The sequence below is a fragment of the Dermacentor silvarum genome, chromosome 5 (genome assembly GCF_013339745.2).
Source record: "Dermacentor silvarum isolate Dsil-2018 chromosome 5, BIME_Dsil_1.4, whole genome shotgun sequence".
Taxonomy (NCBI): domain Eukaryota; kingdom Metazoa; phylum Arthropoda; class Arachnida; order Ixodida; family Ixodidae; genus Dermacentor; species Dermacentor silvarum.
This window is the reverse complement of record NC_051158.1, coordinates 65,167,734-65,184,619: the sequence shown is the minus strand read 5'-3', so window position 1 is coordinate 65,184,619 and position 16,886 is coordinate 65,167,734. Positions and strand designations below refer to the sequence as shown.

Genomic DNA, 16,886 nt, shown 5'->3' with positions numbered 1-16,886 from the left:
ACATCGTCAACAAACTTTTGATCGTGGCTGTACAGTATGGCCTACGCTTAAAGGGGCCCATCACCAGGTTTTGACATTGCCAACAGCAAAGTGCGGTGCGTAGATTGTGTCCACACAGTATCAAACCAGTGCACGGTGGGAAAAAAATAGCTCAAATTTCAAATGAGAGCCCTCATGCCCTTCCTCTCGAAGGAGCCACACTTCTTGCTGGAGAATCTAAGCTCAGATGCATAAATACCTCTACTTAGGCGCACAGCCTTCAACGTCGCCAATTATAGCACTTGACTTTGGTAAATTGTCCAATTAGGAATGCGTAATACTGCCACTGAAAGTGTGCCACGCATCGAAAAAGGGAAGAGAGGAAAAGAAAGAAGGGGCAGAACTCGTGGCACAAATGGAGTGTGGTCCCTCGGCAGGGAAGTTCACGTTGGCAGTGAATCGTTGATTGGAAGTGTTGTTCATGTATACCACTCCTTTTGTAATGCCTTTGGGCCTTGAAAGTACCTTAACAAATAAATAAATATGTTAGTTATGAAGTTCGCTTCTTTGCAATTACTGCAACACAAAATCTTAATTTCTCCTGCATGCTTTAATATTGAAGGAATTTGAAAAATTCTGGCAGTAAAACGTTTTCTTGATGGCGTCCTACAACAGCCAGTGTCAGTACAACTAAAATTTTGGCCTTATGAGGGGCCTTGGCGTGAAACGCAGTTGGTACATTGTGACGTCATACCAGCGTGAGTCTGAGGAACACACAAGGCTGCCTGCTGGCACCAGATTGGGCAAGTCGCCACTTATATTGACCCTTTTCGCGGCGATCCCATGGGCGCTGCCATATTTGATCACGTGGTGACGCATCCATTGCTTTCCTCCTTGTTTACAATTTAAGTGTATGATGCCGGCGCGGCTTAGAAAACATCTGTTTTGAGAGATATCGTAAACGGTGACTGGGTGGATGACACGAAGCTTTGATCACAGCTTCAGAAAACATGCAGAAGCGCTTTCGGAGCTGATTAAGCTATGTCCAAACAGTACAAGCCGTGTATATGGTGCTTGTTCTAAAAGCGAGGCTAATTATGTGTTCCAAGCTATCCAAACGTTCTGCTCATGAATTGAATCAGGATTAGTGCATTGTCCTCTTTGTTTTTATGTGGAAAATATTTTGAAGCAGCGGCTTGTCAGTTTCTAACTCGGTGAAGTTCCTCGGTGTGACCACTATTTGATTATTTTCTGCCTAATCGCTCGCGGGTGTGCTCAGTTCCGATAGATTTGTTCTTGCTGCGCACAAGGCTTGAAACGTAGCTGTTTTGTACATTGAAATACCTTGTAGCAAATATATATTATCGCTAGTAACTCACTTACTCTTGTGGACCGTCATGAAACATTCAGCTTCGATCATTCGTAGTGCGATCGGTGTAGTCCATCATCTATTGTGCATATATAGTACCTATATATTCAAGTGTGTGCCCATTCGCTTATTCTTGATACGTTGGCGATAGACTGAGCGTAAGTTTTCCGGCCAGTCGGGATAGATGTGTATAGATAACACGCGTGAAACTTACTATGACAGGAAAGCGGCGCTGCTCCCTTTGTCATTGTTCAACGAGTGGTGCTCACTCTTGCCGATGTTCTGGGGCTGAAGTCCTTTCTTTGAAGGTTAGCGATACAATGCGCCGAATGAGCAAATTTCTGTATCCTTGAGGAATGCCGTACATCTCGAAGTGCCAATAACACGTTCGGACAGTTGCAGCAGCGGTCTGTGAACTTGGCCACACAGATTCATTCCATTCCTTAACATGCCAGTCACTATTTTTGCAGCCATCTATTGCACACGTCTTCAATCCACATGATTCAATCCAGCATGATTGGAGCACAGTGCATTAGCGAAAACTCAGTTGCATTTCCGACAGCTGATTGCACAGAAGCAAGGTAGAAGCGGTTATAGTTTCGCATTCGTGCGAGGTCGCAGAGGCAGTGTATGGCGCACCGCCGCAAGCGCCATCTCGTTTCTCTGGAACAAACTGCTCGATGAAAAGGGTCAATAGAAACATTTGAGGAGAGAGAGCTGCCGCGGCCACTGTTTATTGAAGCTAGCTAGCCATGATGGTGATGGTCCCGGGGAGTGGCAGGGTGATGCGACCACTCAGGCCAAGCACGCTAACGTGTTCTATTCCACATGCGAATGTGCACGTGGCTCTCTTTTTCCTCGGCAGGCTGTAATCAAATGTCGTGCCACTACAGTGTCATTGTTTGCTTTGTTTCTTCTGACGTTTACTTGCTGACAGGTGGCCAAGCCAGTCCAAATCTCCGCAGCTGTTAATTTCTATGGTGGCAAAATGCGCGTTCGACATTGCTTTTTTATATTTTTGCACCAGTTGGTGACGAAATGCTGCTTTATAAGAGAAGTTCTGCATATAAATACGAGCTCTACGAGCTTATGCCAGCCGGGTTATTCATAATTATGCTAAATGAACTAGCCAACTGATTTGCACACGCCACATTGTGGGTTTCTCCAAGCGTGCTTGGGCAATAAATCGGTCGTCTAGAGTGGTCGTCTGCTTTGGTGTGCAGAAGCACCAGCTTTCGCTGAACACCGAGGAGGAACAGTACTTCATTGTGGACTTCACAAACAAGACAGTGGACATCCTGGCACGGCTTACCGTGCAGCAGCTATGCTTCGGTGGGTATTCTGTCAGCATTTGTGCAGCAAATTCTTTTTCAGTGATTGCAACAGATGGCTCACTAATGCACATATCTGGCTTTCCATATCAGAAATCGCGCAAATATGTGCATTAGTGAACCATCTACTGCACTCCCTGAAAAAGAATTCGTTTTCCTTAACAACACGGGACCAGCTTACATTTGTTGCAGTTTTTAACTTTTGGTGAATGATAAAGCATTGTTCTACACATGCTCATTGTAGTCAGCTGGTGTATATGTGTGCCATTTTTTTGCCAAGGTAAACTGAGTTGCGAGTTTATTGCTTGTTTGTTTACTCTGCCTGTGTCCTTCATCTTTTGTGCCCACTGCAGTTCAATGGTGAATCCCTGATTGGTGGTCATGATTTCAGGATCAGTAATCAAGTTTTTTAAGTTCATAGCAAAAAAGGTAACGTGCAGATAAATGTACAGAAGGAGGTCCGAGAGCACTAGGCTGCAGGGGGACCTTTGCTGTGGCTTTGTTGTTGTGGCAGCGGGACCATTGTTGTGTCTTTGTGTCAGTGCCTTCCCTATCACTGCTGTGGTCATCATCATTCTCTTAGAAGCTCTCTGCAGTGCATCGGACAAGGATGCAGACAACTATAAACACACACGGCTGGGCTGGGTAAACACGAATGTAAATACACAAATGAAGTCTGCGTCCTTGTACCCTGTGCTACGAAAAAAAAATTCTGCTTCAACAATGATGAACCAACACAGGCAGATTATACTGTCTTCAAATACAGTAGACTTCCTATCATTCGACTCCGGTTAATTCAATTTTTCAGTTGATTCGATCCCAACTGAAGGTTCTGGCCGGCGCCCATACATTTCTGTGGTCCCATACTTCCGTTATTTTGATCTCACTATTGGCCGTTTGCCAGATAATTCAAACTTGACTTGTCAGCTTCGCCTCAGTACAGCCGTCTTATGTGGTGAAGCGTACCTAAGTTATTGCGGTGAAGCATATGAAGAATGGAAAGCGGCCACTGTCACGGGACATAGTACAAGTTTTTTAATCGTACAGGCACTCACGTGTCATCTCCGATGACAGTATGAGCACCTAGACACCTAATAAGTGTACTGGCAGCGATTCAGAACTATTTCTGGTGTTGCAGTGACGATTTGAGCCCTCGTTTCACCCTCCTTGCATGTTTCATATAGGAGACCGTTAACGGGGCCTAGTGCGCATTCCTTAATTATACGAACAGGCGCTGAAAAGCAGAGAAATGCGGTCTGTGCTTTGGGAAAGATAGTGAAAAGAAAGGCGGTAAAATAGAAAAACTCAAAGTCAAGGGAAAAAGCGGGAGTAATTCTAAAACTCTGAAGGCGTCCTGGTAAACTTATTAGGGGTCTCGGTGCTCGTACTGGGGCCAGAGGCAGCGCATGTGCGTGTGCAAATCAGGAAACACGTGTTATGTCTCGTGACAGAGCTCCTTACCCTGTTTGGTATGCTTCACCGCATAACCTGGCTGTATTGCGGCGAAGCAACCTTTAAAGGCAAATACTGCCTAGTGAGTCAAGGGCGTGTTTCGGCGTTTTCTTTTTGAAGCGAAAGCTTCATTACGCTACCTGGGGCAGCCGTCGGCGACTCGAACAGTTTTCACCTTGAGAGCTAGAGGTCAAACCACAAGAGAGCATTAAGGCGTGCTTATAGTCCAATGTTATCGGTGTGTGTGCGTGTGTGCGTGCATGCGGGCGAACGTCATCAGACAACGGGCGCGTCGGAGCGCATTGGCCGCGTGTCCGGTTACGTTGACGGCGCCAGTACGTCGAACCATTGGTCAAACTATAGCCGCTGTTGTTCTCGCCAACGTGACATAACTTGTGCGTGCGTTCACGCTACGTCAGACTATATTTAGGCCTTTACGGAGCCCTGAAAGGAGACATTGCCGCCATTGCCCGAGTAGAGTCGGGCCCGGCTGTGAGTTGCAACCAAGTCTCACTACTTTACTGATCACCACAGTGTCTTCATATGCATAAAAAAATGATGAATAAAGACTGTATTCATTGCAAACATGTCTGTATATCATTGCGAAACCACACCTCGACCACAGCTCGACATTGCATGGGCCTAGCCAGGGCAGTGCAGCTTTCGCTATCAACCAGGGTTAACCAACCTCACCAATTTTTTATTTTTTTTTGCACTTTGTTTAATTTGACCTGCCAGGATAATTCGACCATAGTAGTCGGTCCCGTCAAGATCAAATTAACTGAAGTCAACTGTAATTTTTTTTATTTTGCGGCATTGTGAAAAGTTATCGAACCAGCTGGAAATGATGATGGTAGAGCTCTAGCAGCTTAGTATGTGTATAAATGGAGTTCCTGAGCAATGCAAGCTCAGCTGTAACCATGAAAACTTGTTTGAATAGCACTTGACTCAGCAGGTTTATTCAATAGTAGTAAAAGTGGCCTGGTATCTTAGTACTGCTGGTATGGCAGTTCTGTTAAACAGGCTCTCTTACATTTTCAGGCAGCAAGTGTGCTCCAGACATTTTCTCACGGAAGGAGAATGGTGAGTTCTTATGATACACAGGCATCTGAGTGTGCTGTTAGTGAATGATTGCCATGCTGACATTGTGCTGGATATTCTTTCTTTAAAATATTCCAAAAGAACTTCTTCTTGGGCAAGTTGGTGCTGATATTTCCTAGGTGAACTTGTCTGTGGCGCGAAATGCATTTTGTGAAAAGGGGACAGAAGAGAAGAGACAGTGAAGCGCCAAACTACCAACTGTTTAATGACAGCGTCAGAGCATACAGAAAGAAAGTTAACTTCCGCGCGTGCGCAGAGAGCCAAGGTATGACATGGAACTACATGGTCATGATAACATTATTTCAAGAAAGCACATTTCTGCAGAATACAATGTGATGGATGTGTCACTAACACAATCAGACCCTTTCTTTTTAATAAAGTAAGCTTCCAACAACTCCCTCGAAGTTTTGTCGCCACTTTTGCCCAGAATTGACACTTGCTTATCGACACAGCCATGCAAGTGTTGATTCTGGGCAAAAGTGGCAACAAAACTTCGAGGGAGTTGTTGGAAGCTTACTTTATTAAAAAGAAAGGGTCTGATTGTGTTAGTGACACATCCATCACATTGTATTCTGCAGAAATGTGCTTTCTTGAAAAAATGTTATCATGACCATGTAGTTCCATGTCATACCTTGGCTCTCTGCGCACGCGCGGAAGTTAACTTTCTTTCTGTATGCTCTGACGCTGTCATTAAACAGTTGGTAGTTTGGCGCTTCACTGTCTCTTCTCTTCTGTCCCCTTTTCACAAAATGCATTTCGCGCCACAGACAAGTTCACCTAGGAAATATTATTTCTTTAGTTAGCATTGGCGTTACATGTACTTGACACTGCTGAGAAGGATTTGAAGACATTTATAGAGCTTTAATCACAATTCATGGTCTATTGCATCACAGACAAATCGGAAATTTTAATTTAGCTCAGGGAACTTGCAAAGGTTTCTGGAGCTTCTTTGTGATGCAACAAAAAGCAAATGTGTCGTCACACTTTAGGCAAGCTGGTCTTGACCTTTCTGCTCGAACTAAGCATCTCCTACAAAAGTTCCGTTAGTTATTTTAGTGCTTAGAGGTATGCCGGAGGTCATGGTCGTGAGTTTTAATTGCCCATGATCCTGCTCAATGTAAGAAAAACCCTGAGGGCTCTGCTGAATGTAAAAGAAAACACCATCGCTTTACTTTACGGTGGCATCGCGAGTAAATAGAGTTTGCTGCACGTCGTTTGCAATAAGACGACACCAGCATAAGAGAACAACATACCTTTATGACAATGTCATGAAACGAACATTGCATGTTTCATCTCTTATTGCTGTAATCGATGTACAAATTATGCAGAACTCTGGTGAGTTTTTATTGCAAATGTAATTTACCAACATGTCTTGGCCTGATGTTGATTTTTTTTTAGTCCCTCTAAATCACGACCTTTCCTCGCCTTCTTCCGTGTTTTAACGTGACAACGTTAAGGTTAAGCCTCATGCCACAGAAAATCCGGTGTGGGTGTCTGCGAAGTTGTCCGTGAGCGAAAATTTCCGTATAAATTTAGGCATATGTAAATGCCAGAGCCTTGCTATATGACATGTGGTATATGCGGGTTATATTGCCACACCATTCTATCACTAAAGTTGCTGATAACTTGTTTACATTCTTTACAAAGTTATCCCTCGGAATTTTGAGAATGACAGCCCACAAACAAATGTCATGAAACAAAACACCGAGACTGCATGCCTTTTTTGTTAAATATTCTCAGACTGAAATATTGAAAGTGTGAAACAATAACGGAAACCTGAAAATGGTGTACTAATTTTTTCTGGCGCCGCTGTGCACTACCTCCGGGCCCACACGAGAGGCCCCGTTTCTACCAGAAAGTTTGCCTTCGTACATAGCGCTCGTCGCCAGTGTTTCTCGGTAAACATTACGGTTACATAAACTGCACTTGCCGGGAAGCTTGAGAAGCAAGCAGGGATCTTTGAATGCTGTCGCGTTCTACTCTTAAAAATGAAGCTTAAACGTTCTCCAAGTTTTTTGTCTCACGTTATGCATCTGGTCATAATAATAAGCCTCTAAGCTGCCTGTATATCGTCCTCTGCCTATGCCACACAGTGGCCATGCAGGTGCTGCAGCATCGCCCCGGCAGCTACTACCTCTCGCTCGCCACCACTTCGGCGAACCGGCGTTCAAATGCCAGTGTGCCCCATGACACGGTCGTCAGGGTGGCTCTGCTCAGCCACCAGCATCCTCTGCCAGCCCAGCAGCAACAAAAGATTTCACCGGGTGCCGTGGACGCAGCAGCCCTGCTAGCGCACGACAAGCACTGCTGCCAGCCCTGACGGGACAGTGCGTCCACTCATAACAGACTGACGCATTCTGAGGGTGTGTTGTGATGGAACTACGTTGACACCTACAGACCTGTCGGAGGAGGCAGTTTCTCCTGGAAAGAGAGAAAGGGAGTGGTGCAAGGCTGTGGCACTTCATTCAGTGTGTAAAAAAACTATGGAGGCAAGCTGGTCTTGACCTTTCTGCTTGCACTGAGCACCCATATGAATATTTCTTTAGCTATTTTAGTGTTTTAAAGGTATGCGGGAGGTCATGGTCGTGAGTTTTGTTCTCAGCTGGTTCGTTTGCATTCTGACAGGAGTAAAATGTGAAAGAGCTTACTTAGGTGCTCATATTGAGGGACAGAGAAAGACTCTCAGGTGGACAAAATTAACTTGGTACACTCGACTATGTAGTCTTTCATAGCTGAGGTGTCTCTTTGGGGCTTTTCAATCCCATCAATCAATCTCGCAGGGAAGCAGGTTGGCACACATGTGCTTTTAGTGCTTGTATCTTGTATGCCCGCTTGCATTTGCAGTTGAATTTAGTGACTCGACTTAGAGATGGGAACACATGCAGCTGCGCTTTAAAGGTACAGCAGGACTCTGCTTCAAAAGGAAGGTGTAAGAATTGGGGAAAATAGGGACAATGTTTGCCTGTATGTTTAACCTGGATTGCTGGTTTTCCATGTAAGTAATGCATACTTGCCAACTCTTCCAAATTTTTTATAAAGGTAACGAATTTGGGCTGGTTCTATAATGTTATGAAAGTTGTGTCAAGCTTTATGAAAAGTGCTAGTTATTTGTGAAACTATTGTAAAGCCTTTTAAGGATGTGGATGGTGCAAGATTGCAAAAAATGCAAAAGAACAATTGTTGTGGCACCTATGCTGCCCTCTTATCATGGTGCAATACTACATACACTACAGGGGTACTTGCTTTGTGAAGTTTATTCAAACAAGTTCCTGAAGTGCGCAAAATTGGCTACAGCAAAGTCGCTGAAAAACTCTCTGTGATCCAAAATGAATGTGTTGCTTGTCAGCGTCTGCTGTTCCAAATTTGCCACTGCAAAAGTGCTGTGCCTAAAGGTATGTGCGCACATAAAATGTGCAGGTATTTTGCAAAGCGTGTGTGTGGCCAGGGTAGGCTTTAAAAAATTTTACCAGCTAGCCGAGGCAGCCGCTGAGACCCAAGGGATCTCGGCCGTCTGCTAGGCGGAGGGAGGCTGCGTCCGCCCTCGTGAATTGCTGGCACCATTAAAGTTGTATCTCTCTCTCTCTCTCTCTAGTAACAATTTTGACTGTTGCTTACATGTGCAAGCCCATCAGTTTTCGTGCTCATGGTTGTGTAAATATTTGATTGAAAGGCTTCTTTCCCAGAACTTCTCCATGAGCTGCAAGAGACAGGGCACTGGAGAACAATTGAATTATTTTAAACTCTCGTAATTCTCAACAGGGAATGCAAAACTCTCTTCTTGAGCTCAGCACACAAGCCTGTCCAATGGCAGTTGCATTGTGTCAGGCGTTGAAGTCCATCTCGAATTGTGCTCAATAGTGGGACACCATCACTGTGTCGTCAGCTTCTTGTGAGTGTTTTGTTAGGATTCAACAGCTGGTCTTTGCATAAGTGAACAAACTTCTCTACAGCCTTGCCCAGTGAAAAATCTAGTCAAGGGCTGCTGCATTTGCAGCCATGCAATAGGTCTTTCTCACATGCCTGCAAAATATTGTAGAGTTTTGGGTCAAAGCAGATACCTATAAACCAAACAGTAAAGGAAGTGCTCTCTTAAGTGAAACCCACTTGGAATGTCAACAAATTTAAAATGTCGTACTTCCTTGCCTGTCCTGCTAGTCAAAAATGTTTGAGATTATTTTGTGAGGTACAGAAGCCCAGTGGTCGTCATCTGCATTGCCACCACCTGACTTCCCGTGGCTTTGTTCATCACACGGTACGCCACCGTAAGTTCTGTTTATTGGTTTTCAAATGCTCCACTTTTAAAAAGTTCAGCTGGGATGTCTTTCCTGTCATTCCATGCACCCGCTGTCCACTTTACCACGTACCTTTAGTTATGTATGGTTAGTGCAACCAGTTGGGTTTAGCTGACACCCCATCTCGGCCAGCCGTTTGGTGTGGTGACGTAGCCATAGTGCTCAGGCGGATTGTTAAAGGCAACGTCAGTGCTTGCAACTTACTTGGAGATTACCTGAACTGCATCCTTATTTATTGAGTCCTCATTCCTCGACAAAAGCAGGCACATTCAGATGAGGACAGAATGCAATCGCACTCATGTACTGAGTACTGCACATTAAAGAACTTCAGGTAGTCAAAGATGTTTACTAGTTTTTACCCCACTATGAGGTCTCTGATAGCCTAGTGTTGCCATGGCACGGTAAATGCCTATCATTTGAGTGCACCGACTCTTTGGACCACAATCTCAAATCTAAGCTGACTCCGGAGTTCTCTATCTGAGATTCTGCGAGAGAGTATGAACTCATATTCAGTAAATATCGCAGCAACACATTCAGCAATCTTGTGTCCTGTGGGGTGCGTCCAGTAGGAATGTTGTGACATCGCGGCAAGCCTGCTTGAAACAAAGTTGTCACTAGCACAGCACGGCTGAAATCACACTTTGTAATACCTCATGACAAGCTTCATCAGGCAGCAAAATATGCATTGACTGAAATACTATGCTAGGAGGAATTCAACAACATCCTGGTATTGAAAGCATTGCAAATTTCATTATATAATGGTGGTTTATTGCCGTATAAGTGTGTTATTGACATTGCAAGGTACAAACTTGGATCAAAATGCTGGCAGATGCTCACCTAACCACTAGACATTGTCGTGTGCTTTTTGGAGCAAATGCTCCCCCCCCCCCCCCCTTCACCGCTCTTTCTATTTTTGGGGAACTGTACACACAGCATATTCATACTGCAATATGTATAGTTTTATGCATATGCATTTATGCATGGTGCATGCCGAGAAAGAATTTGCCTATTTTTCTTTGTGCAATTATTTTATTTGTACAAGATTCCCTATTTATTTGTTAAGACTAGAGCTGATGTACACTTGAGGTGTCTGTTTCCTATATTTTTATTACATTTTAGCAAACTAGTGCTACCCAGTGTCACTGTAATATATATTGTGACTTTTGCTTCTTTGCTTCACCACACTATATGGTTTAAATGTTTCTATTGTTCTACTATCTGTTTGCTTTGTTCATGTATTGCCTTTGACAATGTTGTAAGGCATACACAGGCAGGTTATAACGCAATCACTTTCACAGCTAAAGAAAGAAATGGAAGTTGCATGTTTACAAGATGGTTAATGACTACCGTAAACTACAGGAAGCATATGGTTTGTGTTCAGAAATAGTATCATATATATATATATATATATATATATATATATATTAGTTTCTGTTCAATGCTTGGCAATGAAAATATTTTTTTTTTCTTTCTGTCAGAAAGAAATCGTGTGATTCTGTGACTGTTTTGCTTTGGAGATTATATTGGTGTGTAGAATCATAATAGAATACTTATGAGTGTGAAGTTCACCTTTGTTCTGAATGTTTTTGTTGTTTGGTAGGACAAATTTTTCATCACAGCTTAATGCAGCCACTGACCATCTATCTACCTAGTAATTTTCTTCAGTGGAAGACTTCACAGCCGAAGAAAAAAAAAATTATTGGTTTGGTTTTCTGTGTTACCTTCTGGTGGTTGAGATCAGTGGATGGCAATACTTTCTGAAAATTGCAGACGTTACCATCTTGTTAAGGTACATTGCTGATAGCATGCTTATGACAGTTGACAACTGTGATATGTTATAAAAAAACACCAAAGGCAAATATTAGGCTTAACTAAAGTGATGAGTTACTGCTACAAAGTGCCCAGGGTGTCAGCTTTATTGAGAAAAAGGCTTTCGTAAGCGAGGAAATGGTGTGCACATATGGTTGGATTGGTGCCACCTTTCTGAATATACAAAACTAGTTGCTGACTATGTAGGTGTTACGTTCTTATTGTGATTCCGTCATGATAGTCAAGCATGTGGAATAAGATTTTCATCACATTGGACTTGAGCGTGAAAGAAAATGCAGTTGCATCATGTTTATTAGATTCTTACTCCTACAGAAAAGTTGCCTGAATGTGTTGGGCTGCTGAGCACGAGGTCGCGGGATCGAATCCAGGCCATGGCGGCCGCATTTCGATGGGGGCAAAATGCGAAAACGCCCGTGTACTTAGATTTAGGTGCACGCTAAAGAACCCCAGGTAGTCCAAATTTCAGGAGTCCTCAACTACGGAGTCCTCAATTTCAGGAGTCCTCAACAATCAGATCGTGGTTTTGGCATGTAAAACCCCATAATTTTTTTTTAAGTTGCCTGAAGCTGCCTCTTCAAATGTTTTTGACATCCGAGAAACTTTCTGACACAAAGCAGGGGTAATTGGAGGGCAGTATTCATTATTAGGCTGATGGTATCTGCGTTATAGTTGATTGATATTGTATGAGATGTCGAAACACAGGCTAGTCAGCACCTTTCATCCTATTATTGCCCCCACACATGCTCAAAAATCAGCGAAAAAGCGCATTAGAAATGGACTAGCATGATGTGAATACGTGTACGATGGTACTTGTTCGTAGACCACTATGATGCCTGTTTTACTGTCTCGTAGTGGCTTGTTTTAGGGGAGGATGCACAAGAGTTTCATTGCAAGTACGAAGTCCTTGTGGAAAGACCTTTCTCTTGTGCTGTTGGCTCGTATAATCGAATCTCATCTGTATTTATGTTTAACTGCATTTGATTAATTTCCTTGCTGTTTTTATTTACACGAATATGTGCAATGCCTTCACACAGGTAATAAATGTTTTTTTTTCTTCTAATGACTGACATATTTGTTCTTTTTGAATAAAGAAATGACACTCATTAGTGCTAGTTTGTTAGAGCTTGCGTCCGACGCACAAATAACGTTTGTGGGTGTCTCGAATCTCACAGGAGTACTGACCACCGCGGTTTCAGGCTTAGCGAGTCTCAGGGCCGCGTCAGCCTCGCGTGATCTAATTAATGAAATAATTAGATTATGGAGCGTGCCGCTATGTGCGCGATCAGGTCGCAAAAAGGGGCGCCGAGCGCTGCACATGCAAGGAAAAATAGCTCCCCGTGACACCCCGCTGGGGAAAATTGTCCTCGCGGCTATGCTGCTTGCTCTCGCGATAACCAATGGGCCCACTCCCGAGAGCTAGGGCAATCTCTGTCGTATTGGGCCTCCTATAATTACTCCGCTTGGTGCAGTAATTAAATAGGACCACGCGCGAGCTCTATACTCTCAGTAGTTTCGTGCAACACCGTGGAAGGTATGGGCTTCTTCAACCAATCAGGGGAGTGAACACATCTTAAAGGTGCCCTTCCAGCCCCTGTTGTCTGCTAGCGGCGGCAGCATCTACCAAGACTCCAACGCTTGTAACATCCACTTGTGCACGGTGCGCTCGCTGACATTCGTAAGTGCAGCCGTTTTCCTAATAAACATTCGTGCCTGTTTACCACACTCCTTCCGTGCTGTTCCAAACTTGTTCAACGCCGACTTCTTCGTTCCTCATCATACCGTATTGGTGAAGCAGCGCACTGACCAGGACAAAGTGACCAGGACAAAGAGCGAGTGTTGTATATTCTTGTGTCTCTCCACTTTGTCCTGGTCAGTGCGCATTGCTTCACCAATACGGTATGATGATTAATCACCAACTCGCCCAACTTTCCACATTACTGATCTTCATTCCTATCGAGTGAAAGAGTAGCTTGGAAATGATATCACACAAGCAAGTCTGCGGTCGCCATATTTGCGAAGGACGAAGCACTACCCAGGAGGGAGTCCTCCGCGGCGTCGCAGCTGTTCCGACAACATGTACGTTCTATGAATTTCTGCCACTGTCAGAGCACTTGTTTGTACTTTTTAAATGCAAATTAATGTCTACGGCAGCGTTGCAATATTTTCTTTTTCTCTGCACTTTTTGATTCGAATAAGTGGAGAACTCTACTTTCAGTATCATAGAGCCGCAATAAATATTGTAATGAAGAACGAAGCAAATCACGCAATAAATCGTCCTGCGACCTGCAGAGAAGCTCCCAAGTTAACACCTGCCGACAAGACCACTTGTCAAGGTCATTTAGTCATTGAACGGGTTTCGAGCTGTGGCACTACATCTCGCTTCGCAAGAATCTGCGCTCGCTGGTAACATAGCCTTGGTTCTGCTGCACTGAACTACTGAAAGAGATCTTCAGCGAGAATTGCTTGACACTGCGCGTAAACAATTCCTACCAATTTGCACAGTTCATGAATGATTCGGCGACGATCCTCTCGAATCAGTTCTGCAATTTTCGCAACATTCTCCGGGGCTGTGCTGGTTGATGTGCTTCCGAACGCTCCGCCGTGTTCCACTGAGGTTCGCCCGCTCTTAAACCAAGAATGCCACTCTGACTGAACACTGACTGCGTGTCATAGCAGCATCACTGTACGCCTGACAAAGCATTTCCAGAGTTTCCGTGGCGGATTTGCACAACTTCACGCAAGATTTTACGCAAACCCGCTGCTCATGTTTTTCTCAGAATGCAGGCGGTTTCTGACACAATCACTTTAGCGCACGCTGCCGGTGAATGAATTCTATTTTCCCGCGACTTGGTGATGTACATACACGTGTAATATGCGTGCAGCTGCATCTAACGGCACAAGCCTATAATTTTGTTATTTCTGACATGACACCAGTTCGGAAACTTTCAAATAACACCTCGTATGCGTGTGTGTATGTAGTATGTATGCATGCATGTGTGTGTGTGTATGTACAGTTAAACCTCGATATAACGAAGTCAGTAAAATCTGCAATTTGCTTCGTTACGTCGAAAATTTCAGTTGAATTGAAATTCGACCTTTTATGCAAAAAAATGTCGCAATCTCGCGCGAGAAGCGAAGCATCCATTGCGATAGCAAATTAGACAGCTATACGAAGTAAGAATATTAGTTTTATCGGCTGCATAAACTTGCACATATTCGCTTACTAACTGAATTAACAAGCGTGGTGTCAGCGAGCACCAGCAAACATGAATAGATTACACTCGATGACCGCGGACAACCACTGTCAAAACGCTGGCGTGAACAAGCGCGGTTGCAGCATAGGGATGGTCGATGAATTATTTTATTCGATTAACGATTAATCGTTCATTGTTTTAGCCTTTAATCGATTAATCGCTTTAGATGCAGGGTTTTTCATCGATTAATCGATTAATCGAAATTTTTGCCGGGTACATTCAAAAAGGCTGAAACGCAGTTATCTACTTTTGTAGGGCCCTATTTCAATGTTTGAGAGGTGGAACCAAGTTTGAAACACAAGTGTATAAACGTTTGAGCAAAGTAATCTTTACCTTGTTAAAGACTAGTGGCTTCTGCTAATGTGTTATAAAATATCACTTAGTCAAGAATGAAAAAATTCTGCAGCCCTAACACTCCGTGAAGATGGTTAACTAGCGAAGCTGAAACGTGCAGCCCCGGTATTTATCACTGGGTTGATCCCTAGGGTTCATTAGAGTATTGCTCAATTATGAGGTTACACACACGTTCGGCTGCGACGAAGAGAACGACGTCACTGACGGTATGCCCGCAGTCCGCCGTTGTCGCTTGCATTCGATGTCTCGAATTTTCTCGGCGGTGTTGTTAGCAGCATTCGCCTGCCACTGCCGCTTGCGAGTCTTCTAAATTAAATTGCTTCAAAAATTAAATCTGTCCGTCACGTAAAACAATGATTGGCTCATGCCCCTATAAGCAATGGCTGATAGCGCCGTAAACCGGCCTCCCCATTACGACGACAGAGGAGAAGTGAAATTCTACGCTGGAATGATTAGCGGCTACGCAGCCAGCTATCGAAGCAGACGACGACGACGAACGCGGGAGCAGTGGCACGAGCGCATGCCGAGCACGAGCGCAACCCGAGGGGCGCCTACGAGCGAGCTGCGGAAGAAGACGATGACGTTCGAGCGAATGCTGATGATTACAGTTTTGTGTACACAGGCGATTTCGCCTAGCCATATACGATTTCGCCTATAGTAGGATACAAATTTAGAAACAGCAGTTGGCAAAAAAGGTAGAGGGACCACGCGTGGTTGTGTTACTCCGCCAGCCAATCACAGAAACAAACAAAATCGTCGTCTTGCGACGTTTTAAAATGGCGTCATACTTGATACGACTGTACTTGTCGTACTTGCACTTTACACTATAATAGTTAAGTGAAAACGTATAAAATTACGCGTTTATAATTTCATTTTCGTGGTTACCGCCTTATTTAGGTAACAGGGAAACTTTGAAGTACGAACTATTTTCAGCCTCGCGGAGGAACAGTGGCTGGCGGTTATGAGGGCGTGGACGGGGCTTCACTGCAGACTTAAGTTGTATCCGACTATACACATACAAAGCTTCGCTTTAGTAAGGTACATTGCACTATTGAATCCAAGTACAGTACAGTTAAAGAAGGATTAAGAAAAATGGCAAAAGTGAAAGGTGAAGTCCAACTGAAATATGCAAGAAATTGGAATGTACACAGGGGGAAAAGAAAGTCAGTGGTTTAGGATTTTAAACCACATAATCTTTTCTACAGAGTGAAGGAATGTCAATTAGCTGGCATGTTTAGGTGAAACCGACACCTACTTTGAATGGCACATAACCAGCATGCGAGAATATAGAACTCCATCGCTGTGTCAAATACATGGTCTAAGCCAGCGCGCATGCTGTGAAACATTTTAACACGAAAGTGTTTTATGCCGGGGTCCACCAAACTTCACTGACGTATTTCCGTCACGGAAATACGTCAGCTCACAATGTACACGAACATAATACAAAGAAAGAAAGCAGAAGAAAAAGTTCCACAAACATGCAAAATTTGGGAATCGAACCCACGACCGCTCGGTCCGCGACGATAGATCGCCGAGCGTTTGACCCATTGCGCCACAAACGCATTTGCAGAGAGCTACGCAGACGCGCCTTATATATCTAACACTCCTCCGTGTACCCGCGCTCTTGCTCGGGGCGGTGCCGCCGCCTACGAGCAGAAAAGAGAAGTACTGCATTATGACACTAACGCTATAGTGCCTAGAATATACTTACTAGTGTGCCGACCGCGGGCTTTCCGGTGGCACGGAGAATGATGCCTTCCGCCGGCGGCCACCAGACGGCGATAGCCGTACGGACCGTGCTATGCCGAGCGGCGTCTCTAGCCAACGCGCGCGTGTGCGACAGACGCCAATGGGCTGTCCCAGCCCGTTTCGTTCTGCGGAGCGTTGGTTGAGGTGCAAAACGTAATCGAAAGAATATGATTTC

The 16,886-nt window shown here is 44.3% G+C and overlaps 1 protein-coding gene across 2 annotated transcripts in view; it reads left to right on the top strand.

The window, feature by feature from the left end:
• Nucleotides 1–12,407, top strand: part of LOC119453423 (uncharacterized) — a 43,534-nt gene extending 31,127 nt beyond the window's left edge. The window contains exons 12-15 of one of the 2 annotated variants that reach the window (XR_007467144.1): nucleotides 2,572–2,680; nucleotides 5,173–5,214; nucleotides 7,326–11,681; nucleotides 11,921–12,407. Coding sequence is in view for 1 of the 2 variants with exons in the window: in XM_037715452.2 (XP_037571380.1) it covers nucleotides 2,572–2,680; nucleotides 5,173–5,214; nucleotides 7,326–7,552 (378 nt within the window). In the remaining variant the exon portion in view is untranslated. Of the gene's footprint in view, nucleotides 1–2,571; nucleotides 2,681–5,172; nucleotides 5,215–7,325 lie in introns of both variants that reach the window. The other variant, XM_037715452.2, reaches the window with a different exon arrangement.
• The last annotated feature ends 4,479 nt before the right edge of the window (nucleotides 12,408–16,886 follow it).